The sequence below is a fragment of the Oncorhynchus keta genome, chromosome 37 (assembly GCF_023373465.1).
Source record: "Oncorhynchus keta strain PuntledgeMale-10-30-2019 chromosome 37, Oket_V2, whole genome shotgun sequence".
NCBI classification, from domain to species: Eukaryota; Metazoa; Chordata; class Actinopteri; order Salmoniformes; family Salmonidae; genus Oncorhynchus; species Oncorhynchus keta.
Window position 1 is genome coordinate 26,367,876 of NC_068457.1, and position 18,358 is coordinate 26,386,233.

Genomic DNA, 18,358 nt, shown 5'->3' on the forward strand with positions numbered 1-18,358 from the left:
CACGTTTTCACACGTGATTGGGTGACATCCTCTGATAACCCATGCTGTTTTGTGTGTGTGCAGGATGACGGCTGGCTCATGGGCGTGAAGGAATCTCATTGGCTGGAGAACAAAGACCTCTTGGCAAAAGGAGTCTTCCCTGAAAACTTTACCCAGAAGTTGTGAGCCGGACGTCCCATCCAACCTGCACTCCCCCTTCCCCTCTAATCCCTCTTCCGTCCTTTGGGACATCTGCCAGGATAGAAACAAACCGAAACCACATCATCTCAAACCTTGACCCATGTATCAAATGTGCTGGTATATTTTAGCAGATTCGCACGATTATTGTTTTGATTTGTTACATTTGACTAAGTAATGTATGTGTCTTTGCTAATGCTAATGTGGTCAGTAATGTATTTATGCTAAGCTAATGTGGCCAGTAGAAACAAAGAGTATGCTAGTTTCAATGAAAAAGTAATGGATGTCACATTGCTTGAACACCTTTTGACATATCATGTAAAAAAAAAAAAAACATGAAGAGTTGCATGATCATTTTACTGTAGTCATTTACTTTGTAACAACATCACACCCCTAGACAGAGATTGGGACTGCTCTGGTATCAGTCCTTCAGTTCTGACTGTGATGAGACGAAAAATGTACTGGTACTGGACCAGAACCTTGGGGCACACCAGATTAAAGCAATGTTGACCTGGGTCATGTTCGGAAGGGTACTCGAAGAAAAACGTTTTGCAACGTGAAAACAAAATAAATCTCTGTTCTTATTGGACAGTTCAGGTAGTATACCTCCACATTCACCCTACTGGCTCTGTTGTCGTTAACTCTTAAGTCTATACTTTAAGTCACTATTATTATATTTTGCCCAATGAAATGCAAAAAGACTCAGGTGTTCTGAAACCATGTGATCTTATATCTGTGACCCGTTTAATGTACCATTTGCCTCTGAGAAGTGGGCTCCCTAGGCTGTCGCTCTGCTAAGATGAATGTTTTATCTATTGTACTGTCCCTCTCTCCACCTTTACGTATTGTACTGTCCCTCTCTCCACCTTTATGTATTGTACTGTCCCTCTCTCCACCTTTATGTATTGTACTGTCCCTCTCTCCACCTTTATGTATTGTACTGTCCCTCTCTCCACCTTTATGTATTGTACTGTCCCTCTCTCCACCTTTATGTATTGTACTGTCCCTCTCTCCACCTTTATGTATTGTACTGTCCCTCTCTCCACCTTTATGTATTGTACTGTCCCTCTCTCCACCTTTATGTATTGTACTGTCCCTCTCTCCACCTTTATGTATTGTACTGTCCCTCTCTCCACCTTTATGTATTGTCCCTCTCTCCACCTTTTTGTACTGTCCCTCTCTCCACCTTTATGTATTGTACTGTCCCTCTCTCCACCTTTATGTATTGTACTGTCCCTCTCTCCACCTTTATGTATTGTACTGTCCCTCTCTCCACCTTTATGTATTGTCCACCTTTATGTATTGTACCCTCTCTCCACCTTTATGTATTGTACTGTCCCTCTCTCCACCTTTATGTATTGTACTGTCCCTCTCTCCACCTTTATGTATTGTACTGTCCCTCTCTCCACCTTTATGTATTGTACTGTCCCTCTCTCCACCTTTATGTATTGTACTGTCCCTCTCTCCATTGTACTGTCCCTCTCTCCACCTTTATGTATTGTACTGTCCCTCTCTCCACCTTTATGTATTGTACTGTCCCTCTCTCCACCTTTATGTATTGTACTGTCCCTCTCTCCACCTTTATTTGTACTGTCCCTCTCTCCCAAGCAGTAGTTGAAGGGAAATAAAGGAAACTCAGCCGTTGCTCTCTCCCTTAGAGAGAAATCTCTCAGAGATTGGGTCAGTGGTCAGGAGTCAGGACACACATCAGAATCAGGCTCCCTAGATCTGTGTATTTTTCTATCAGTCCCTCTCCTGTGAAAGAGATTCCTGGGACATGTGTTAGGGAATGGTGTGCAGAAGCCCTGCATGGTTGCAACCATATACATGGAATCCATAGAAAGGGCTTTGAAGTTGAAACCTCTAGCCCTGGCAATTTGACTGGTAAACTCACGTGTGCAATGGCTGCCAGACCACCCACTATGCCACCATTGACTTGAATGAGGAAGACTGTTCTATGGATTCTATTTCTATGGTTGCGACAACTTTTGTGAAACACTGGATAACTAAAGCAAGAGCATAATAGGCTCTCAACTCTGTGGTATTGGTTTCATTAGAACTCAGGTTATTGCTTGGCTCTGAGTGGAGTGATAATGGCTCAATCATAAAATCTACACCTAACTGTCTGTATTAGAATATGTTGATAAGGGCGAGGGGTAATTAACAAACCACATGTTCAGAAGAGTTTTACAACGGTGGTCAATGTTCTGATCAAAAGTAAGGCAATTATTTATGGGTGTCATACAATTTTAATGTAACAATCCATACAAGTATTCAAAGAGCCCTGAAACAAATCATCTCAATGTCCACATTGTGTCCTGCTGAAAACCAAAGTTAAACTCAAGTCAAATTAAGCCTATGGGATGTACTGTGTTCAACTCCTAGATGCAGCTGGAAATCAACACCTGTGTGAACACCCTGTAACTGTATGTTTAAAATGTCTCTCAGTGGAAAGTGATCGAGCCTGTAACCGACAGTCTTCTTTACAACATTAAAGAGGGGTTCAACACCAGACACTGTGGCCTTCATTGTTTCACCTGCTTTACACCTGGTGGTTAGAACGCCTGGTGCCTGTATGGTGATAGCCTAAACAACATTTTCACACTCTACTGATCACACATCAGAAGACCAATCAGACAGCTGCCCCTCACTCGGGGACTACACCCACATAGTAGTGGTCTGTGCTACTTTATTATAACACCAGATGGCAGTGTGACTTGACAGGCCTTTAAGGCAAAGCATTGTAATGGCGGCCAATAGCAGGACTTGCTTAGTCACATTCCTCTCATGACATCATTGCTGCTTCTGTGGTGAATATACAGTATACTCTGTTAGCAGGTGCATGGGATGGAGATGCTTCCAGGACTCAGACTGGCTCCCCTTTCAAGCCATGCCTCAAACAATCACTACAGATTCAGTGACATAAATAGATATTTCTTAACTCCCAAATAAGTATAGGAGCATCCCCATGAATTTGTTAATTTTATCATATGAAATGGATAAACAAGTCAAATGTTTTAAACTTGATAATTTTGTAAACAAACTAATTATAAATGATTCCTTGTGCCAATGGAGTCTTGAGTTAAAAGGTCACCTTGGTGTAGCTGTTACCTATGGTGCCTGTTACCATAGGATACAGTCAACGAAGCATGAAACACAACAGAACCCTGCCAGGCCACAGGGACAAGGGGAGGGAGTGAGGGCGGGCGGGGAAGGCATCGCCTTTGAATAACAAATGGCTCAAACAACAGGGGCCATGGGGGAGGGGATCAACCACCTTAAAGTGACTAATTCTTAAATTCCTTCGTTAACGGACCCATGGTACTGACACTAACATAGTATGTGTATTTTCTAAACATTTGTTGTGGTACAGGTTCTTTAATGTTTAGGGATTAAATTACAGTCCCCTTAGGAACCTTTTGTCCTACGTAAGGTGGGGCTGGTCGGTCGGATGGTCAGTTACACATTATCATCCTGGGTAGATGGGGAGGAGTTATTGATGTGCGGCAGGGCTTGTATGCATAGTCTCCTCTCGAGCTGAATGATTGGCTTTCCTCTTCCCAGCCCAGAACTCCGATCGACCAAACACATTTAACCCCTTTGTTACCAACAACAAAGCTTGTTACCAAGGTGTTCGCTAATCCTATAAATACAGACGAGCCGCCGCCAGGACACACAAGCAAGATTTCTGTCGCAGATCCTTAACGTCGGCCTGAAGAAACTGCAACAATGGTAAGCTTCTGAATATTATGTCTCCTGCTCCCTTCATGCAGCGCTCCCATCCTTTGTGTCTTCAATACGCCTCATGTCTCTTAAAACAGATCTGCTTCTTGTTTCACTGCCTTGATAGATCAAATATATATGGTTAGAAATAGAATTGTATTGGCAATATTGATACTGATAATGTTACTGAGCAAATTAAGAGAGACGTTTAGCTGCAACATTAGAAATGCTATTTAGTTGTTTGACCTAAATCCTCCCGAAAACCGTAACCTGAAGTTGTGAACATTTTAATATGGCTAATGGTTTCAATTCTGTCCTTTCTCTGCAGCGTGAATGTATCTCTGTCCACGTCGGCCAGGCAGGTGTCCAGATGGGCAATGCATGCTGGGAACTGTACTGCCTGGAACATGGGATCCAGCCTGATGGACAGATGCCCAGTGATAAGACAATCGGAGGGGGAGATGACTCCTTCAACACCTTCTTCAGTGAGACTGGGGCTGGTAAACATGTTCCTCGTGCAGTCTTTGTAGACCTGGAGCCAACCGTCATCGGTAAGTTGACAAACAATTTACCTACTGACATTCCAATCTCCATATTTGTATAGGTTAAAGCTACAGATATTAAATGTCAATTCCCCATGTCCACAGACGAGGTCCGCACAGGTACCTACCGCCAGCTGTTCCACCCTGAGCAGCTGATCACAGGCAAGGAGGACGCTGCCAACAACTATGCCCGTGGTCACTACACCATCGGCAAGGAGATCATCGACCTGGTACTTGACCGGACGCGCAAACTGGTAAGACCCAACCTAGTGATCTTTCTAGGTGGATGTTCCGTCCATCTTTGATACAAATATATAAGGCTTGTAACGCATTCCTCCCTGTTTCTTTCAGGTAAGAATGAACTGGTAAGACTCATACCATTTTAAAGCAAGGCCTTGTGTTGACACCAAATGTGGAAATGCTAATAAATACTAGTGGAGTTGATCAATATCAATACTTCTATATGATTTCCATGACGTTTGATATCGATGTGAGCAAGGCCTATCGTGATATCGGTTTATCCATAAGCAATAGGGCCCAAGGGGGTGTGGTATATAACCAATATACCACGACTAAGAGCTGTTCATCTGCACAACGCAACGCGGAGTGCTTGGACACAGCCCTTAGCCGTGGTATATTGGCCATATATCACAAACCCCCCGGGTGCCTTATTGCTATTATAAACTGATTACCAACGTAATTAGAGCAGTAAAAATAAATGTTTTGTCATACCTCTGGTATACAGTCTGATATACTATGTCTGTCAGCCAATCAGCATTCAGGGCTCGAACCACCCAGTTTATAATTGCTGAACCTAGATTATTATGTAAAAGGGCATACATGACTATTGCTACAGACACAAAACCCGCTCACAGGTTCAACTGAGCTGGAGTGCTTCTGAGTAGGCTATTTGAGAACTTCCTCTGTTGTAAAACATCCCACGTAACGTACACACACTTGAGGGTAAAACATTATTTATGCGCAAAATAGTTTTTTTTTTAAACAAGTGCAAAACTTCATGGAGCAGGCCATTCAAAGAGTTGGCTTGATGGTGCCCTCTGATGTCCCCCCTCCCCCATGCTTTCGGGAACAATAGAGAACAAACGAGGAAAGCACCACCACCCCACTTGTGCCAGGTCATGAGGATACCTGGACCACCTATTGAGATGTGCCTTTTGTTAAAGGTGCAATATACAGAAATCGTTCTGTCATTTCCTGGTTACAAAGATAATAGTTTGTCACATAAACTGATATTAGGCATCAATGTACCATCTAAACCGAAATACCTGTTCAATAACCAGCTGTTTGACGCCGTTTTTCAAAACCGCAAGACGCAAAAACTCAAACTTAAGAACTGGAGGCATAGAAATAGTGCACGTAGAACAGATCTACCACTTCTTAGACTTGCTTTCAATGAGGATGACAGGCAGGTAGCCCAGTGGTTAGAGTGTTGGACTCGTAACTGAAAGGTTGCAAGATCAAATCCCCGAGCTGACAAAGTCAAATCTGACGTTCTGCCCCTGAACAAGGCAGTTAACCCACTGTTCCTAGGCAGTCATTGAAAATAAGAATTTGTTCTTAACTGACTTGCCTAGTTAAATAAAGGTAAAATAAATTTTAAAATGTAATAAGTGGGGTGGAGAGGAGACTTCAGACTTCCCATTGTATTCAAACTGGTTGTGTAGGTTAATTAGTCCACCTGGACATTCACACCTGGCCCAATGGGCAACGAGCAAGCAGTTGTCTGAACTTCACAAAGCCGTGGAAATGTATTCCACACAGTTGCAATGTTATTCATTTAAACTAATATGATATCGGTTCGGAAAAGTTCAACTGATATGGATAATGATTTTACATGCCAGTGCCCATCACTAATAAATACATTTATTACATTTCTACCTTCTGTGGTTCTTTCAGGCTGACCAGTGCACTGGTCTCCAGGGCTTCCTGATCTTCCACAGCTTTGGAGGAGGCACCGGCTCTGGGTTCACCTCCCTGCTGATGGAACGTCTCTCTGTCGACTATGGGAAGAAGTCCAAGCTTGAGTTTGCCATCTATCCAGCTCCCCAGGTGTCCACTGCTGTGGTGGAGCCTTACAACTCCATCCTGACCACCCACACCACCCTGGAGCACTCGGACTGTGCCTTCATGGTGGACAATGAGGCCATCTATGATATCTGCCGCAGGAACCTGGACATTGAGCGCCCCACCTACACCAACCTCAACAGGCTGATCGGTCAGATAGTCTCCTCCATCACCGCCTCCCTGCGCTTTGACGGGGCCCTCAATGTGGACCTGACAGAGTTCCAGACCAACTTGGTGCCCTACCCCCGTATCCACTTCCCTCTGGCCACCTATGCTCCAGTCATCTCTGCTGAGAAGGCCTATCACGAGATGCTATCAGTGGCTGAGATCACCAACGCCTGCTTTGAGCCAGCCAATCAGATGGTGAAATGTGACCCACGTCACGGCAAGTACATGGCCTGCTGCCTGCTCTACCGTGGTGACGTTGTGCCCAAAGATGTCAACTCTGCCATCGCCACCATCAAGACCAAGCGCACCATCCAGTTTGTAGACTGGTGTCCCACTGGCTTCAAGGTCGGTATCAACTACCAGCCACCCACAGTGGTCCCTGGAGGAGATCTGGCCAAGGTCCAGAGAGCTGTGTGTATGCTGAGCAACACCACCGCCATCGCTGAGGCCTGGGCCAGGCTTGACCACAAGTTTGACCTGATGTACGCAAAGAGAGCCTTTGTGCACTGGTATGTGGGAGAGGGCATGGAGGAGGGAGAGTTCTCAGAGGCCAGAGAAGACATGGCAGCCCTGGAGAAGGATTATGAAGAGGTGGGTACTGACAGTGTCGGGGACGAGGGGGAGGAGGAGGGAGAGGAATATTAAAAAGTAGTCAACTGGTAAAGAACAACATCTGTGAAGAACAACAGGGAATGAAGAGGAGGATGCGGGGGTGGAAGAGTAGAATGTTAAGAATCTCAGCTTTACAGCATGAATGTTGAAACTACACAAGTCTATGATTGTCAGCCAGATACAGTTTTGACCAAATCCAGAATAGTAACAATCATTTTGAACCATCTATTTCTTTGGATATGAATCCTCTCTGTGAAAAAATTAAAGCATTCATTGTCAACGCCCAAAATATTTGTCTGTGTCATGCTTGCTCAAAACAAATTTTTCAGTAATGTCAATGCATAAATTCCACAGCTTGTGGCAAGAGGTTCTGCCTTGAGGGAAGTCAGTCATACTGTATCACACAATGATCTATTTGAGGAGGTAGTGCACCATCAACCGCCACACACTGGTGTTAATGGTGTCCTCTGTCTTTCCTGAACTTCGGCTAAACTTCTCCATCCCGTCCTGCTTCAGCTGTGGGAGAGTGTTTGGTAAAGGCTATTGAGTACTGTAAACACACCACTTTTGGTAATACGTAGTCAGCTCACACTGAAGCCATCTAACTTTCAGGTCTCTATTTCTTATGAAACAAAGCACTAAGCTCAGCTGACACAGCTGTAAAACACTGACTCCTGAGAAGAAAAAAATGATTGGTAACTAAAGACAACCAAATGAGAACTACAGTATCTCCTTAGATACTCATTGATGAAAAGTCAACTGTGGCTACAGTACCTGTGGTTATACATTGCCCAACACTTGCTTACATTCAGTGTATTTAACAGCTAACAAAACCTTAGTGGTAGAACCATAATTTTCACCACACTCAAAAGTAAAACAAATACTGCTGCGGTAATGCCTTAGAGCTGTGAATTTGACAGCATAAATTGTAAAACTACACAATATTGATGGCAAGATAAATAATTTAGTTGATATATAATATGCTCTTTTAATAGACTAGCATTTTTATAAATATTACATATAGTTAGCCAATCCTTTGAAAGGAAAGACTGCTTCCCTGGCAAACAATGAAGACTTCTGACCACACACACACACCAGATAAACTAAGAACAAAAGCACTTGGTTTCAAAAAGAACAACTTGTGTGAAGCCAGCTGTTCACATTCTGTTATAGACAATAGGACTACAGACAGAGCTCTGAAATGACACCTGCTTTACGGAAGACGGACGTTGAGGTTTTCCCTAGGCGCCCGCTCACCTGAGGACATTTGCATTGTAAATTAATCTCTACTACTATGGTGACCATAATGATCTCCTGTAACAACAGCCTATTCAGGTCACCATGGGGAGGTATCCATTTTCTTTCCTCAAGGCAATGGGACAACATGACCTTTACAAAATGGATCCTCTTTAGTTTTAAAGAGTTTGAGCAGTAAATGTGTACAGTGTCCTCTAAGGTAAATGAGTGAAACCATTGAAACAGGAGCACAAAATATCTTGAAACAGACTTTGTTCAGAGTGCAAAATACATTTTTAAATAGTTATTTTTCTTCATATAACTTAAGTTACATTTTACTTGTAAAATGTAACTACTATATGAGGAGGGCAAGGCAAATAAATGGAATACATGTGGGTTTTATTTCACAAATACTGGACAGGTCAAAGGTTACTGTTCACCCATCCTAGACTCAAGGTAGCAATTCATATTATTGGTCTTTGTCCCTGTTTCAGTTAAGAATCAAAGATAGTATCAGCTTATGAGTTCTCCAGTTACTACAACAATGCACCGTTGTTGCCTAGCAATCCGGCACGGTTAAAAAGTTGCTCCATGAGCCTTTACAGGAGAGTCCGAGAGTCTGAAACATGGTGAGAGCGTTTTCTAAAATCTAATGTTTGCTTGCAATTTAAAAAGTTAAAATATTTAAAAGACAAATATACATTTTGTAAAAGATGATGATTTTAGTAATATTTTCATGTTACGTTTGTCATTGTGAGGCAATTAACTAACTAGATCATTTAAAAAAACTCACCAGGCCATAGCAACCTTTATATGAAATAATTCAATCAAGAAACAGAAAGGAGTTTTCCTCAAATTAGTGTAGCAAGAGTTCAGCTGTTTCCACCACAGCTTGTTCTGAAAAAAATAAAATTTTCTTTAATGGCATGTGACTTGAGTGATTCCTTTCTCTCTCTCCAGGGTGAATGTATCTCTGTCCACATTGGCCAAGCTGGGGCTCAAATTGGAAATGCATGCTGGGAGCTCTATTGCCTGGAGCATGTGATCCAGCTGGATAGACAGATGCCAAGTGAAGGGGAGATGACTCCTTCAACACCTTCTTCAGTGAGACTGGGGCCGGAAAACATGTTCCCTGTGCATTCTTTGTAGACCTGGAGCCAACCGTCATCGGTTGAAATATATGGTTTGTGACACATTCTTCTGTGGTTCTTTCAGGCTGACCAAGGCACTGGGCTCCAGGGCTTCCTGATCTTCCACAGGAGGCACCGGCTCTGGGTTCACCTCCCTGCTGATGGAACGTCTGTCTGTCGACTATGGAAAGAAGTCCAAGCTTGAATTTGCTGTTTACCCTGCTCACCAAGTTTCTACTGCTGTGGTGGAGCCTTACAACTCCATCCTGACTACCCACACCACCCTGGAGCACTCGGACTGTGCCTTCATGGTGGACAATGAGGCCATCTATGAAATCTGCTGGGTTTTTCACGCTCAATAGTTTCCCGTGTGTATCAAGAATGGTCCACCACCCAAAGGACATTCAGCCAACTTGACACAACTGTGGGAAGCATTGGAGTCAACATGGGCCAGCATCCCTGTGGAACACTTTAGACACCTTGTAGAGTCCATGCCCTGACGAATCGAGGCTGTTCTGAGGGCAAAATGGGGTGCAACACAATATTAGGAAGGGGTTCCTAATGTTTTGTACAATCAGTGGATGTGATTGAGTTGAAATGTAACGAGGCTCGTCTTCCAAATGTTTAGTTGGGGCCAAAAATAAATAGCTAATTCCACAGCAGTTCAGTCTTTGTAAAGCTGACCTACAATTGTGTTCTCTAAAAAACTAGGTTAACAGGGTACTTAAAAAGGTGCCATCTCCAATATTTACTATCATTTAAATTAATGATATAGGCCTACACATCGATTCTTAAGAAAGTGTTACCAATATAACTTATAAATGCCCCTTGAGCATGAATGAAAAAATACATTTAGTATTGTGACAAATATTTCTTACTTTAAAAAGATTACTTTCGGTTTAGGCTACTTCTTGGCTCTTTTATTCCCAGTAGCAGGTGTTATATGCAAAGTTGCAAGCCCCTCCTCCCCTGTTCTTTGAGTAGTTTCTTTCCCTTCCAGTAGAGCCAACTTCCATTCCCTATTCTCTACATTAAATATAATATTAGTGATAGTGATTATGAAAGATATTACCCACGATGTAACATCTGCTTGTCAACCTTTTTTTTTGCCCGAGGAGCATTCCTTTGTGTTATAGAGTGTGGAGTGTGGACTGTGCATTGAAAGCAGAACTACAGCTCTGACTCTGTCCCTGAGAGAGATTAGCAGCTTGCCGAGGGGCCGCCCCTTTTTTTGTGCTAACAGTCGCTCCCGCCAAGACAAAATAATACAGCTTCCTGCATCGCCCTTCCACCAGACATATAAAACCCCCACCGTGGCCCCCTCCCCCATTACAGCCTTCATTCTCCGAATCCTCAACGTCGGCCGAAGGAAAGAAATCTGTCAAAATGGTGAGTGCTGAGTACTGCAGCTGATTTTGAAAAAAATAAATAACTACATTTTAGACAAACAGTGAGAGAAATAAATATATCCTTGGATTGAACATTTGTACATTTTCGGTCAAATATATAGGGGTATATTTATTTCTAGTTTGTTAGTGTTTGATAACTATACATTATCATTGGCTAATGTTACAGGTTTTTTTTATCTTATAGATAGCATTAAAAGCCACGCTGCCGTTGTTGGATAGGCTGTGGGTTTGGGTGCAGTGGAGACGGACTCAGCACTGTGACGAAGGGGACTCAGAGCATGTGGGGCTGACGCCAGAGAACTGGCACAGTTTCCTCCACCAGCGGGAGGAAAGCACATTACAGTCAGAAGCACTTGCCTCAATTTGATGTAGAAAGGAATTTTCAAGAACAATCATTCCATTTGTTTGGGTGGAAGGGTATTTACAAAATTGTTTACTTGACCATTTGTTTTGGCTAAATGCAATTTTTTGTTGTACTTTCATTCTTGAGTAATAACAGGGGAGGTAATATTTGTATCTGGGTTGAGCAGTTATGAAGAGAAAATAAGTTTGAGTATGTTCTAGAGGACACAATCAGATATCCTGTCTGTGCGTTACACAAAGCAGCGCGCTTTGGCACTGATGGCAGAGTGGGGAGTGGCCTGCCGGGCTATGGATTTTTCCTCTGTAGCACTGGGAGTTCATAACTGCACTACTGGTTTCATTGGAGAACGACTGCCCCCTCTCATTGAAGACAGGGTTAGTTCAAGACCGACCGCATCACTACAGGCATTGTTAGCAGAAAGCAGGATCCACCCATTATAATGAATGGAACAAATTGCAATCACCCTGGTCAATCTTCCTGTAAATAAATGTTTTATTGGGAAGACAATCACGGTACCAATAATTGTTGTTCACACAGCTCAGTCTCTGTGGGGCTGCAGTAATAACCTGCATATGACTCAGCATTCAGCTGCCCAAAGCTTCACAGCCTGCGGAGAAGCAACCCCACCCTTTAGCCAGCTGTCGTTGGGGTAATATAAGATTTAAAGCTGGAACAGGTGTTAAGACACAGTAAAATGACTACTCTCACTATTGACTCATAATAATTTGTATCCTAACAGTAGGACTACTGATTTGCAGTTGGTAAGGATGGTGCTTGTTGCCAAGCAGCAATGACATTGAATCCCTGGCCTATGATCCATTCAGATATCTAGACTGGGACAGTGAGAGAGAGTATCATTGGAAACTGTGGGCTATATGCATGTGACCAGTCTGCAGCCAGGAATCTAAAACGGAAAACAAAGGAAAGGAAATAGAAGGTCCTACCTTCATCATGAATAGGATTCACAGATGTCAGGGCTGATTTCATTGGATGGATCATTTTCAGATTTTCTTCCACAGCCAGTTCCATGAATAACACTTGCTCTTATTCATCCAACGGAGCTCTTCAGAGTTTGTGGAGGTGTAAGCGGTTTCTTGGCCACAAACAGTTTGGCCTGTACCTAGAGCCATGAATGAATTATAGTGTCAACATTTGTCTTTTGTGTTTTGATTGAATAACAGATAGGATATCCATGAGCATTCATCAGTTGAGGGATGACGTTTTCTTGACGTTGAGCTTCATGAAGGCCATAAGTTGACACCTCTGTTTCTCTGCAGCGTGAGTGTATTTCTATGCATGTCGGCCAGGCCGGAGCCCAGATGGGCAATGCATGCTGGGAACTGTACTGCCTGGAACATGGGATCCAGCCTGATGGACAGATGCCCAGTGATAAGACAATCGGAGGGGGAGATGACTCCTTCAACACCTTCTTCAGTGAGACTGGGGCTGGTAAACATGTTCCTCGTGCAGTCTTTGTAGACCTGGAGCCAACCGTCATCGGTAAGTTGACAAACAATTTGCCTACTGACATTCCAATCTCCATATTTGTATAGGTTAAAGCTACAGATATTAAATGTCAATTCCCCATGTCCACAGACGAGGTCCGCACAGGTACCTACCGCCAGCTGTTCCACCCTGAGCAGCTGATCACAGGCAAGGAGGACGCTGCCAACAACTATGCCCGTGGTCACTACACCATCGGCAAGGAGATCATCGACCTGGTACTCGACCGGACGCGCAAACTGGTAAGATCCATTTCATTGCTAGGCCTTGTGTTGACCTTGTACTGAAACCAAAAGGGATACATTTCAATGAAGGGTAATAATGACATTTTCTTACCTTTGTTTCTCTCAGGCTGACCAGTGCACTGGTCTCCAGGGCTTCCTGATCTTCCACAGCTTTGGAGGCGGCACCGGCTCTGGGTTCACCTCCCTGCTGATGGAACGTCTCTCTGTCGACTATGGAAAGAAGTCCAAGCTTGAATTTGCTGTTTACCCTGCTCCCCAAGTTTCTACTGCTGTGGTGGAGCCTTACAACTCCATCCTGACCACCCACACCACCCTGGAGCACTCAGACTGTGCCTTCATGGTGGACAATGAGGCCATCTATGATATCTGCCGCAGGAACCTGGACATTGAGCGCCCCACCTACACCAACCTCAACAGGCTGATTGGTCAGATCGTCTCCTCCATCACCGCCTCCCTGCGTTTCGATGGAGCCCTCAATGTGGACCTGACAGAGTTCCAGACCAACTTGGTGCCTTACCCCCGTATCCACTTCCCTCTGGCCACCTATGCTCCAGTCATCTCTGCTGAGAAGGCCTACCATGAGCAGCTGTCTGTTGCTGACATCACCAACGCCTGCTTTGAGCCAGCCAATCAGATGGTGAAATGTGACCCACGTCACGGCAAGTACATGGCCTGCTGCCTGCTCTACCGTGGTGATGTTGTGCCCAAAGATGTCAACTCTGCCATCGCCACCATCAAGACCAAGCGCACCATCCAGTTTGTGGACTGGTGTCCCACTGGCTTCAAGGTCGGTATCAACTACCAGCCACCCACAGTGGTCCCTGGAGGAGATCTGGCCAAGGTCCAGAGAGCTGTGTGTATGCTGAGCAACACCACCGCCATCGCTGAGGCCTGGGCCAGGCTTGACCACAAGTTTGACCTGATGTACGCAAAGAGAGCCTTTGTGCACTGGTATGTGGGAGAGGGCATGGAGGAGGGAGAGTTCTCAGAGGCCAGAGAAGACATGGCAGCCCTGGAGAAGGATTATGAAGAGGTGGGTACTGACAGCATCGGAGAAGAGGATGAAGAAGGAGAGGAGTACTAAAGGGTGTAATTCCTGATCTGCTGATGTTCCATTAATATAGTCTACCAGTCCCGGATAGTGCAAGTCGTAAGAAAACAACAAAAAGGTTTTAACGGACTAATATTGGAAATCATTCCATAGAGTAAGCACATTCCACCCAGCTACAAGAAGAACCTTCCTGCCTCACATCAGCCATTTTGAATAAATTATGAAAGAAAAAAAAGCTTCTTGTGTTTACTGGTTGAAACCTCTTGGTATGTCAACATGAAGTAGCAGATATATCTGACGCGTTGATCACACCGACAGCGTAATTTCGCAAAATAATATGCAGCATCATCTGGATGTGTGCAACAAAAGTTCAACATTCCCCTTCTGCTACCATTTCTGTCAAGCCGTCTATGTATACAGTTTGAAGCATATGTTAAATAAATCCAATGTATGCACCACACAGAACGCACTGCAACTGCCTCAGCAACGCAATGCTGCAAGGCAAACACGGCAGGTCGCCTAGTGGTTAGAGTGTTGGGCCAGTAACCCAAAGGTTGCTAGATCGATCCCTGAGCTGACAAGGTAAAAAAAAATCAGTTGTTCTGCCCCTGAACAAGGCAGTTAACCCACTGTTCCTAGGCTGTCATTGTAAATAAGAATTTGTTCTTAACTGACTTGCCTAGTGAAATAAAATTGTAATAAATACATTGAAAATGAATGTACATCTGGTGTAGCAAAAACTGCAATGACGCTGTCGGCGTGATGTGCCAAGCTGAGAAAAAGATTCAGCATACAACTGTAGGACATTTTAAAGTGAGCAGTTTCTAAAGTTGGTGGTGGGCCAAGATATATGGAGCTGCCAAACTTACAAGTCAGACATTTAGAGAGGTTTACTAAACCAGATTTGATCAAACATTAACCCTCTCGCTCTCCGCAATCTCTCCAGGTGTTTTCTGACCATACAACGTTATGCTACTGCGTGCTATAGTACAGATCCTGTACAACAAAATGCACTCAAGTTATACTGTATGCTTGAAATTTATGGAATTCACTTTCATTGGTAAACAATCTCCACTTTGAAAAACAACCCAATCCTCTTACTGAGCTCTTCACTGCCTTGCTAGCAATGAAGAGATTAAACATGCATTAGGGCCTAAATGTTAACAGCCTTTCCCTTCTATGGTTGATTGAAGTGATGGTGATCCTGCATCCTGTTGTTAAATCACACTTTGTTAGACCCTCAAAATATTGCTGTTTATCAAACCCAGTATCAATAAGAGGACTTAAATTATAGGCATATATCAGAAAACAATAACTCGTTGTTTTCGCGGATTCTGTGATGATCTACCTTATGACATACACTCTACACATTTTCTAACAGTGCTTTCATGACAACTGGGAACTCTGACATCCGACTTCAGGGCGTTCAAAACAACTGGGAACTAGGGAAAAAACGAGGTCCTACTGGGGAAAATCGAACTTGGGTACTCTTTCTGGAGCGCCGACTTTCCGACCTAAATATAACCGACGTCATGATTTGACCTCGTATTTTTCCAGAGTTCCCAGTTGTTCTGAACGCGGCATTGGGAACTCGGGACAAAAACAGAGTTCAAATCATGACGTCAGTGATCTTCAGGACGGAGTTCTAGAAAGATGCCCGATTTGGATGACCGATCAAAACGGTTCTCTGAGCCGGAGCTAGTTTCCCCACCTCTTGCTATCAGATTATAGTCGAACGTAAACTAGACTGTCCAATAAAATAGTGAGTAAAAAAAGTACACATTTTCGCTAATTCTTTCTGTATGAAGGGGATGCTATGCCTGAAGTTAGCTAGCTCTTCTAGCTAACAGCATTGGCGTGGCCTCTCTGGCGCGCGATATGCCTTCATGGCTGGCCAAAAACGTTGTTATTTTAAATTGAATCAAAAGGACTTCGTGGTTGAAAGTACATTTATATTACTGTAACGTTGAATGTTCATAACACTTGGATTGGATGATTTTGTCAGCATATTGGGATGAAACCTTACCTCACACTAGCTCTCGTTGGCAGTAGGAGACGTCAGTTTGTTTGCGTGGCAAATACGACACGTGCAGGTTTGAAAACTAATTTGACCCCTTGAACGATAGTGATTGGTAGGATTTGGAAAAAAAAAATGAAAACCTTCACAATAAATAAACATTGAGAAAACAGCACTCAGTCTATTAAGCATTTGCAACAGACACATCAACGTTTATTAGTTACCACACAAAGTTACAAAATAGGCATTTTTCATATTTTAACATTTTTTGTTTATTTTTTTCTGGTTTGCTTGAGGTAAACAACAATAATTGAACAAATAATTTACAACAATCTATATGGCACAGGAAGAGAAGAGGGAAGTATGGGTTAGTAATTTTACCTAGAGTTAGTAAAACACCAGAACATGGAATGTGAATGAGCAGGGTTTGAGATTTGGGTAAATTGTAAACAAATACGCTCTGAGGAGCAGGGAGAATCGGAGAGTGACCGATGGCCAGCCTTCTTGACTCACATCCATCCTCATTCACCAACCACAGCCGAAACCTTTGTGATGACACTCTGAAAAGGACATAGTTCTTTGATGTAAAACGTTAAAATATTATGATTTCTATCTACCTTTGAGAGAACAATAAGCCATCTCAGCTCACCCCAATAACCTGGACACTGTTCACAAGGGAACTCTGTCGGAGGACAGAAACACCCTCTTCCTCATCACCACCAGAGAATAGCAAGAAATCAAAGGCATCATTCAAACAGGAGAGAAAGCACAAAGGACAGCTTGGTCATTCTACACCATATTGTAGAGAAAAGGTGAGGTAAGACACAGTTGATGATTGCAGATATAATTCCATGGCGCAAGGGAAGGATCATTGAGTGGGGGGGTATGTGGTACAGGCAGGTAGGCAGGTCTGGATCGAGTTGGTTTCACTGGGGCAGGGCTTTCAGGATGGCATTCACCTCCTCCGCCACAGCGGTCAGGGCAAACTCAAACTGCTCCTGTAGGGAAGATGATCATTATGTGATTTAAATTGAACAGTGAATAGATAGGTTATAATCCAATTGTGGATGTACATTATGGTCTGATGACGCAATGCATGTCATGTTTGGGAATTTATCCACCATAGATGATATACTAAACATACACAAGGTTGTATTTATGACAGTACCTTGGTGCGCACCATCCCTGGTCTCTGGTCACGGACGTGTTCCAGGGTAGCAGCAATGTCAATCTCCTTCACTCCTGAAATAAAACTTCAATTTTAAGCCAAAAATGCATGCAGAAAACACTCCTATACCAAGATCACACATACATTTACATACACGGAAATGGACAGTCTAATATGCTTACCCTTGGCCATGCGGTTCAGAACCATGTCAATCAGGATGTAGGTGCCAGTCCGGCCTGTACCATCACTGTGTAGGAAAACATGAAGATCTTAACATTTATAGACCAAACCACTGACTGAACAATAAACAAATCAACTTAAAACTGTTCTGCCTTACAATTACTTGACCATGCTGGTCATTTGTGAACATTTGAACATCTTGGCCATGTTCTGTTATAATCTCCACCCGGCACAGCCAGAAGAGGACTGGCCACCCCACATATGCTCTCTTTATTTCTCTCTCTCGGAGGACCTGAGCCCAAGGACCGTGCCCCAGGACGACCTGACATGATGACTCCTTGCTGTCCCCAGTCCACCTGACTGTGCAGCTGCTCCAGTTTCAACTGTTCTGCCTTATTATTATTTGACCATGCTGGTCATTTATGAACATTTGAACATCTTGGCCATGTTCTGTTATAATCTCCACCCGGCACAGCCAGAAGAGGACTGGCCACCCCACATAGCCTGGTTCCTCTCGGTTTCTTCCTAGGTTTTGGCCTTTCTAGGGAGTTTTTCCTAGCCACCCTTCTACACCTGCATTGTTTGCTGTTTGGGGTTTTAGGCTGGGTTTCTGTACAGCACTTTGAGATATCAGCTGATGTACGAAGGGCTATATAAATACATTTGATTTGATTTTGATTTGATTTGTTTGCTGAGGAGGCTGGTGGGAGGAGCTATAGGAGGACGGGCTCATTGTATTGGCTGGAAT

General features: G+C 43.6%; 4 protein-coding genes and 1 long non-coding RNA gene across 10 annotated transcripts in view; 3 read left to right on the forward strand and 2 right to left on the reverse strand.

Annotated features, from left to right (window-relative positions):
- LOC118376252 (myc box-dependent-interacting protein 1-like) overlaps positions 1 to 794 on the forward strand; it is a 48,071-nt gene extending 47,277 nt beyond the window's left edge. For all 3 annotated transcript variants that reach the window (XM_052499950.1, XM_052499952.1, XM_052499951.1), the window contains one exon: positions 64 to 794. In XM_052499950.1, coding sequence (XP_052355910.1) covers positions 64 to 165 — 102 coding nt within the window. In that variant the 3' untranslated portion in view covers positions 166 to 794. The remainder of the gene's footprint in view (positions 1 to 63) is intronic.
- A 69-nt stretch (positions 795 to 863) lies between these two features.
- Positions 864 to 13,417, reverse strand: LOC127916793 (uncharacterized). 4 transcript variants are annotated; one of them, XR_008096059.1, is made up of 7 exons: positions 13,286 to 13,417; positions 12,391 to 12,566; positions 1,667 to 4,019; positions 1,497 to 1,616; positions 1,364 to 1,453; positions 1,104 to 1,313; positions 864 to 1,013 (listed from the first exon to the last, which is right to left on the reverse strand). It is a non-coding gene; the product is annotated as an uncharacterized LOC127916793 (long non-coding RNA). The 4 variants fall into 4 exon arrangements; XR_008096058.1 differs by having other exon boundaries at positions 1,074 to 1,313; XR_008096056.1 differs by having other exon boundaries at positions 1,044 to 1,313.
- On the forward strand, positions 3,760 to 7,596 carry LOC118376248 (tubulin alpha-1A chain-like). Its single transcript, XM_052499960.1, has 4 exons — positions 3,760 to 3,909; positions 4,229 to 4,451; positions 4,548 to 4,696; positions 6,360 to 7,596. Exons 1-4 carry the CDS (start codon positions 3,907 to 3,909, stop codon positions 7,338 to 7,340), a joined length of 1,356 nt encoding a protein of 451 aa, XP_052355920.1. The 5' UTR covers positions 3,760 to 3,906; the 3' UTR covers positions 7,341 to 7,596.
- LOC118376254 (tubulin alpha chain-like) lies at positions 10,899 to 14,963 on the forward strand. The gene is made up of 4 exons (XM_052499961.1): positions 10,899 to 11,062; positions 12,724 to 12,946; positions 13,043 to 13,191; positions 13,301 to 14,963. The coding sequence occupies exons 1-4, from the start codon at positions 11,060 to 11,062 to the stop codon at positions 14,276 to 14,278; spliced, it is 1,353 nt and encodes a 450-aa protein (XP_052355921.1). The 5' UTR covers positions 10,899 to 11,059; the 3' UTR covers positions 14,279 to 14,963.
- Positions 14,964 to 16,446: 1,483 nt separating this feature from the next.
- Positions 16,447 to 18,358, reverse strand: part of ptprnb (protein tyrosine phosphatase receptor type Nb) — a 50,364-nt gene continuing 48,452 nt past the window's right edge. The window contains 3 exon segments of the mRNA XM_052499949.1: positions 16,447 to 17,260; positions 17,431 to 17,504; positions 17,613 to 17,677. Coding sequence (XP_052355909.1) covers positions 17,189 to 17,260; positions 17,431 to 17,504; positions 17,613 to 17,677 — 211 coding nt within the window. The 3' untranslated portion in view covers positions 16,447 to 17,188.

Bases quoted from the DNA above. Each gene is read 5' to 3' on its own strand.
- LOC118376248 (XM_052499960.1), top strand. The intron at 4,452-4,547 runs GTAAGTTGACAA...CCATGTCCACAG, and splicing joins CCTGGAGCCAACCGTCATCG to ACGAGGTCCGCACAGGTACC. The intron at 4,697-6,359 runs GTAAGACCCAAC...TGGTTCTTTCAG, and splicing joins TTGACCGGACGCGCAAACTG to GCTGACCAGTGCACTGGTCT.
- LOC118376254 (XM_052499961.1), top strand. The intron at 12,947-13,042 runs GTAAGTTGACAA...CCATGTCCACAG, and splicing joins CCTGGAGCCAACCGTCATCG to ACGAGGTCCGCACAGGTACC. The intron at 13,192-13,300 runs GTAAGATCCATT...TGTTTCTCTCAG, and splicing joins TCGACCGGACGCGCAAACTG to GCTGACCAGTGCACTGGTCT.